The sequence below is a fragment of the Copadichromis virginalis genome, linkage group LG12 (assembly GCF_057382275.1).
Source record: "Copadichromis virginalis isolate Kocher_CV1m ecotype Utaka linkage group LG12, C_Virginalis_male_GT1.1, whole genome shotgun sequence".
Taxonomy (NCBI): Eukaryota; Metazoa; Chordata; class Actinopteri; order Cichliformes; family Cichlidae; genus Copadichromis; species Copadichromis virginalis.
The window spans coordinates 30,706,296-30,714,269 of record NC_140629.1 but is presented as its reverse complement, the minus strand read 5'-3'; the positions used below and the strand labels follow the sequence as shown (position 1 = coordinate 30,714,269).

The window sequence follows — 7,974 nt, the reverse complement described above, 5'->3', positions numbered from 1 at the left end:
ACCACAGAGTGGGTGTGTTTGTGGGTCATCGCGTGTGTAAGCGCATGCTAATGTGTTTTTAAGTATGTCTTAACAGAGCAGCAGCTGCAGGTGAGTTAATGTTTACGTGTCATCGTCGCTGTTCATTGGTATACAGAACATGTAAAGCGGATCCAGGCGAGGTGTTAAAATGGATCATTGGCTCTGGTTGAGTGTAAAATGAAGCTACTGATTAACTTGACATCTGACACTGCACTCGGTAGGTCAGATGATGACCACAGACATGCATATTTATTTGGGTTTAATAGGGATGGTTTGGATGCACACAGTACACGTAACTTGTAGTCATTTGTCAGTCTTTTATTAGACTCAAATGAAGAACAACTCAAAGGAAAGCTTTTTGGAGATGGCGTTCTCAGAGTTTTATCAGAAGAACCAAGGCTCTTACCACCTGGTTTCCATTTGCAAAGCATTTCTGTGGCAAACCCGTAGAAGGAAGCAGCAGTGCAAAAGCCAGCATCACCATCAGCACAGCAATGTTTCCCCTGGTACAAGTCCAGATAACACTGCCCAAGAAAGATTATTTTGCAAACTGTACAGCAAGAAGTATTCTTACATGTGTATAAAATGTAAAGGACAAAAAAATTGGGAAAAAAAAGTTAAATAAATTTAAAAAAACAATACATATCAATATATATATATTAAAGAGAGATATTGATGACATGTAAGAAAAATGTGAAGACTGCAGGAAGGCTTGAGAAGAATTTGAAGCCTCACCGCTGCAGCCTTATCACCTGAAGAATGAGTGAAGACATTGAAAGATACAAGAATAAAAAAAAAACAAGTAAAAGTAAAAAAAATAAATACTTTGTAGCTTCAAACACAGACAGAGGTTGTAGAGTATATAAACATTGCCAACTGAACTTATAAGAATGAGGAAACCTCCACACTACACAAAGTTTCAAGCGTTAAAGCTCAAAACTTTACACTCATTGGCCAATTTAAAGTGACATCATCATAATAGTAATAGTGGCCATTTTGATTTTGTGCAAGACAAAAAAATGATATCTAATAAAAGCTAAAAGCTAGGCACAAGCATAAATTAAAGGCAAAGTTCAAACCACAGTGTAAACAGTCCTAATCTGTTTTTTAGGATGTTAAGTCAGAGTAGACAGGACTGGAAGACAAACAAAACATCTTTAACCAGTTCTATTTTAGGATCTGAGAGTGGGTTGATTCAAAAGATAACGCAGCCTCACTGAACCACAGAAAAGCCTTTGATATTCTAAAATTAGACTTGCATTCTAGCAAAAAACAGAAATCCCAAAGTGAGGAAACTACATTATTATATTGATTATGATCAATTCTGCTAGTTATCAGCAAATTCGGAGCAACATTTTTTTTTTTTTGTTGCATTACAAGTTACTATAGTTACCGCTTCACAGTTGTTTATTTTCCATTAATTTTTCAGTATCGTGTGGGCGGAGTCACCCACAGAAACTGTTTTTGTGTGCCTAACTATTCATCTTTTCAAACTGAGTGTAACAGGTGCCGCAACTTGAGAACCAGTGCAGCTGGAAAACAATCCCACCGCACACAAAGCTGACCATTATAACCTCTTTGTGGTGATCTGCCTGCTTGATAAAGCCACGTGACGTACAGTGTAAAGGAGGCAGGAATAATTTACTAAGCTAGCCACTGAACTGCCAGGATGTTCTTGATATGTTGAAATTTTCATTTAGAAAACTGGGAGAAATCTTGATTTGTCTTTTCCAGCAGTGGATGTTGCAAGAGAGCGTGAAATGCTCTAAGCCATCTCGTCTCCTTTGTAACCCTGCGGCTTCAGCTGACGTCGAAAATTATTCTTCTCATACCTACAAAAATAACACATATTGATTTTATTTCAAAATACACAAATCCTGTCTCGGTGATGTAGCATTTCACCATTTCATGCTTTAATATAACCAACAATGAAGGTTGAGGAACTTGAAATGGGATTTCGGTCATAGCCGTTCTTTGTGGTTTAGTGCGTGTGCATGGAGCAGGATGCTGAGGGCAAGATTTTATTTCATGAACTTCAATATTTAAAGTAAAATGTAGATCTGTAGGTTTAGCTGTAGTGTCACGAATACCCTCAGAGTTTTAGTGGTAGACTTTTAGCAGCTTAATGTGCAGCCTACTTTTGACATATTCCATGGAGACAAAATGTTATTATTTTCTTTTTCATATGTACTGCTGCAACAGTCAAAACTCATATTCAACATGGCTTCAAATGAGGTCAGCTTATGTTAAAATAATCCACATGAGCCAAAAGTCTGTTTCTTTTCTGCTCTGGGCTCCTCTTTGTTCTCAGCGTTCAGTTTTTGTAAGAAATCTCATTGCTTTAGTTTGAGGCCTACTAAGTAACCACACGTATAGTCACATACATTCACATATCTGTCATGATCCTGGGTCTGCTGACCCAGCGTTTTGTGTTTAGTTTATGTAGCCTTCAGGTTTCCTAAGTTCATCGTTATCATGCCAAGTTGTTTCCAGTTAATTTTACCCCTCGTGTTCCCACTATGTTAAGTCTCCCCTGCTTTTCATGTATTTCATGTCTGTGGCTTATGTTGTCAGTTCAGGTTGTCATGTCTATATCTCACTGTGTTTCCTGTTTTATTGTGAAGAGGTCTGGTGTGTCTGTGTTCATCATGTTCAGTTACTCTCCCCCTGTGACGTAATTATGTTCATGTGTCAGCTGGGTTCCCATGTGTTGCCACTTCCCTCATTATCCTCCTGTGTCCATTTAGTCTGTGTGTTCTCAGTCATTCTTTGTCAGGTCGTCCGTTGTACTGCTCCGTTGTTCCTATGTCTCCGCTCCAGGTATCCCTGTCAGTTCGTTATGTTTAGAGTTTTGTATGTTTCGTTTTAGTTCACCCAGTTTAGGTCATTGTTTAGTTTTCATCGATTCCCTATTATTTTGTACCCTCGTTTCTTGCCTTAATAAACGGCTTGTTTTGTTATTCATATCTCATTTCGGTCTGCGCTTGAGTCCTTCCCTGCAACATACGGTCTGCCCTAGCCAGACCGTGACAATATCAAAGCCTTACCATCTGCAGAAAAGGTACAGAGCTCCAGCCAATCCAATAATCAGCAGAATCATGAAGAAAATGATGATAATTATTTGCTTTTCACCTTCTGGCCCCAAAACAAGTTCCAGTTTCTCACACCTGGAACCAATGAAGCCTGTCTCACACCTGCAACACAAACAGACGAGTCATGCATAACTACTCATGATGACAAAGTAGCACAGATTCACTTACCCACCCACATAGCCACATGTGACAGCCCTCTGCCATGGCCTGCTGCTTTTTCTGTTTGTCCCTGTGTGTGTGCAGGTTCCTGGTAGGTGGGGTTAATCCGTGTAACTGAGAGCACCTGGTCAGTCTCCCTGGAGCATTTAAGAACTGGCTGTCTCAGCGCTTGGGCTCTCTTTCTTATCGCTCCATTTATCCAGCACTATGTTATTTGTTTGTTTGGATTTGGCCTGGTTCTTTTAGGTTTTACACCACATGACAGTATGCATCCTGAACATTCAATCATCCATCCAACTACTGATATGCTGACTGATAGCAATGATTGACACATCTCATGGAGTACTATCTTTTTTTAGTGTGTAAATTTTGGTTTGAGTGGTATTCCTCCCATTATTTGTCATGGCCCTTGCACATACACACACACACACACACACGATCGTACTTGCAGTGGTGTTCATTGATGTCCACGAGCAGTATGCACTGGCCGTTGTTCAAACAGTAGTTGTCATATGCGCTTTCACAGTTCTGCATCGACCGCTTAACCACATGCTGTTGCTTTTCTCCCTGGCCTGAAACAAACAACAAGCCGTTGGAAACGTTTCCTAAAAATAAGACCTGCATGAATCGGTGTACATTCAGGTAAAAAGTACTGTGGATGTTACTTTTTACCTGTGCTGTGGCTTATTTGTTTACTAGATTTAAATATCCTCCATTTGTTTTATCTAAATAATTTACTTCATTGTCTTATTTTTAATGTAAAGGGCTTCTGGAGGTTATTATATCTAACATTATATCCTTTCTATTAATAATTGTACATTAAATGAAATAAGTAGTATTTTGGGGCTGCATCTGTCAGTTAATATTGACAGTTAATGCCATTAATCAATCATTTTATCTATGAAGTGTAAAGAAAGTAACATTTATCTGTGTGGTTTTATTGTGCTACCAGTCAATGATGCAGATATATTCACCTTATTGTAACTTAAGGAAACATTTAAAAATAAAAAAAAAATAATAGCTGACTAATTGTATAACACCTCATCCTCATAGCCCCCACTTTGTTTCAACTCCAGGTGCTCAGTGTTTCATTTTAATTTTGAAATCTTCTGATTTACTATGCTATAAAAAGGCTGATAAAATGTCTTCACAGCAGCTGTAGAGCTGAATACCTGCAGGCAAAGAAGCACCATCTGCAGACGGCACTCTGGGTGATGCACTCTCGGTGAGTACATACGGCCAGATCATCATGACACCTGTCAGATAAAAACAAATCCTCGTTATTCACACTGGATATAAGTCGGATATGAACAATGAGCTACGCAAGCCCTTTTGTAAGAGTTTTTTCCTAAAGAATGCTGACCAATAGCATTTTCTAATTTCTAACAACCTTAAGAATAGCTGGTCAAAAACCTTTTGTGCACCTTCAAGGTGAACATGCCACCCCCTGTACAGGGTAACAACTTTCAGGTGTTTTTATTTAAGCGTTTGCGAGGCCTTGAGAAGGTAAAACAATCAAAAAAGTCATTTGAAAATGGACATTTTAAAAATGTGCTGCCCAGGTTCTTATATATTTAACCTAATCCAGTTTGTCAGGGAATGATATAGTTTTGCATGCAAACACAGACGTTCACAGCTGCAAATGTTATTTTTACTTGCAGAGAAGATATGTACAGTCAGTCAGCAATATGTTTTATGATTTTATTTTTTTTTTTAAATTATATGTAGGGACGACTGTTCCTTTAATTACTCCACAACAACCCAAAATGATTCATGTTTTTGTTGGTTTTGCTTAGCATTCTCTGCAGGGTGTACCCAGCCTCTCACACAGTGAAAGCTGGCAAAGGCTCCAACCCTGAAACCTGATTTAGGAAGACGGTTAAGAAAAGGGATGAATGAGTTTATTTACATAGCACCAGCATTAAAGAAAAATTCAGAAACTGTAAATATGCAGGGGGATAAAAGAAACTGTGAGAATGCCTGTCAGTTTTAGGTGATAACAAGAAGGTATAGCTTGTGTTACTTGGATCAAATACCTGTACTAGCCTGCACAACTTTATAATGGACAGCACTAGCAGCCGCCCACATTCCAGCAGACAGGATGCAAAAACACATCAAACAGAATGCAAGATGTGTCTAGTTAGGACTGGTTATGAATCTGGTAATACTCGCCATAAAATCGCTCCCTTTTTGGGTTTCTGTTCCTGTCTGTTGTTATGGCTGCAGAGGTATTTTTCTCTGTTTTCAGTTAGAGAGCTCAGGGTGGTTGTTGGGTGTTTCTGACATGGTTGACTGGTGTAAAGTACAGTGGAAGTGATGAAGTAGCTTTCCCGTATTACTAATTAATCACTATTAATCAGATCATTTACATCATTAGCCAATGACTCACTCTAATTGCACATTCCTAGCAACCAGCCTACCTCAAGACATTAATTGAGGTGAAAATAATTGTCATAAAATAATTCAGCCTCCCTTAGGCTCTACAGATGCCACAGAGTATCATTTGTCTGAAAAACTTTGGATGGTTTCTGTAATTACTTTTAGTCCAGTGGTTTTTGAACTGTGGGCCCCACCAGTGGGACATAAAGCCACTGCATGTGTGGCATGCATAGCCATGCAGGGGAAAAAAAACTGAGGTAAATCAAATGAAATAAAAGAGTTTTGATCGTATTATTTAAGTTACCACGATTTCATATACACACTGGATCCCTTTTTACTGATATTAACTGACCAAAATTGAGTGGAATGGAAATCACGTGAATTTTATTGAATTTTTAAACATTTTTGGCTGATTTGGGGCGTGCCAAAAAAGGGTTTTAGAGACACTATAATTGGAGTTAACTCAGCTTTTGACTCAAGTGCCAAATACCAGTTTAAAAGTCAGTTTGGTAAGAATGCCAAAATATTAGCAGCAAAGGAAATCTGAAGATCAACACTAAAACTATTTAAATGCTAGATTTTAATGTTATATTGCGGTGATTATGCTTTCAAGCTTTGAGTATGAATAAAGAAATCATTCATATTAACTGCATCTTACACCAAGACATATCTAAGATGATAAATAAGATGCAGTAGAAATAGTATGTGGACTTTGTACTTAAAGTCTTAATAGTGAAAGTAATCATCAGTATGGAAAGTTATTTTACATAACTTAACATCGTATCACCTTATTATCTTTTAATAGACCTTACTCTGTTCAATTTTCAACTGCTATCTGCTATTAACATCTATAACACCATCAGAATCAGTCAAACCCAGAAGGATAGCAGCATATTGTACTGGTACATGGTACTTAACAGATGTATTAAAATTAATTTCAAAGTAAAAACAACAGAACTCATGATTTGCACATAACAGGTGACCAGCTTACAAACTTGCATTTTTATTTAACTAAATTAGCTACCCTCTATATCAAACTACATCAGCTAAAGTGCAAGTACTCTACTTGTAGCCTACTACAAATTAAAAATACATACAGATAAAGTCAGACTGCAAATGGGTACACGCCCACATCAGCCTTAATGAAATCTTGCAGTATGGATTCACTCACTGACACTGTTAAACAGTGTTCCCGTGGCTACAACCATTAGTAACTGCATTTAGTTATTTTTTTAATTCAACATTCCGTTCCAGTAGATGTTAAGTTTAACTTTGAAAGAGCTTTTCGTCTATTTAAAGGGGATCATCGCTCCGGGTTCCTTGAGATGACTTAAATTCAATCCATACCTGAACAGACCTGCCATTCACTGTCAACGCGTCAAACTCAAATAATAATAATAATAAAACAATAAAAATAATATTCAAGACGTCAACATTAAGAAAAGCACACACACTTTACCGATAATTGACAGGAGCACTGACAGTTTGCTGATCCCCATCTCAGTCGATAGTTCGCTGGTAGGACGAGCAGGACGAGTAATAACTGTCAGGTAAAGGTGCAGGTGACGTTTCTTTTGAAAATAGGAAACCAGTGGGCTTTTACTCCTGCGGTTTGGGTGTGGTGTCAGACTCATGTAATTTAGATAATTTCACCTCTCAGCGGTTTCAATGAAAGGACAGACCCGAGAATGTCTGTCCTCACCGGTTTCCATAAAACAGGAGTTTTTATTGTTGATAATAAAAGGCGGATTGTAATAGAAATTTTCAGATAACTGACTAAAGCTAGTAACAGCACAATTTAAAAAAAAAGCCCCAATCAAAGCAGAAAAAAACCCCCACTTATAATATGTTGTTCTTCTGCAGTCTGGCTCTTGCTGCGTTTGTAAGTACCATTATCGACAAAAGTGTGGACACAGTAAAATATAAACTAAACAAAAAGCTGTCAGCAAACCATTTAAACCCCATATCATTTGAAAAGTAGTAAGACACCCTATGAAACGTCCAAACTGATAAAAGCTTATTTGCGTGAGTGGAAAATTGTTCTGTAACATGACCGGGATAGGGCTATTATATAGCGTACATGGCATAGGTAACTGGATACATATGTGAAGGCTGCATTATAAATATATTGCAGATATATTATCTGGAGTAAAGGAGTTAGGTGGTACACTGATTTGGCAGAAGTCCAGGCCAGGTCGCCTGTTTGAGCATTTATTAGCTATGCAGTCCAAATATAGTTTTATTCTTCATGTTCTTTTTCCTGTTCTCGTATATTAATCTCAGCTTTAATCACTGCTAATTAAAATTACCGAACTTTTCTTAT

The 7,974-nt window shown here is 37.8% G+C and overlaps 1 protein-coding gene across 1 annotated transcript; it reads right to left on the bottom strand.

The window, feature by feature from the left end:
- Nucleotides 1-318: 318 nt before the first annotated feature.
- On the bottom strand, nt 319-7,353 carry LOC146697325 (proepiregulin-like). The gene is made up of 5 exons (XM_085476021.1): nt 7,111-7,353; nt 4,445-4,528; nt 3,718-3,844; nt 3,069-3,215; nt 319-1,853 (listed from the first exon to the last, which is right to left on the bottom strand). The coding sequence occupies exons 1-5, from the start codon at nt 7,283-7,285 to the stop codon at nt 1,787-1,789; spliced, it is 600 nt and encodes a 199-aa protein (XP_085332147.1). The 5' UTR covers nt 7,286-7,353; the 3' UTR covers nt 319-1,786.
- Nucleotides 7,354-7,974: the final 621 nt, after the last annotated feature.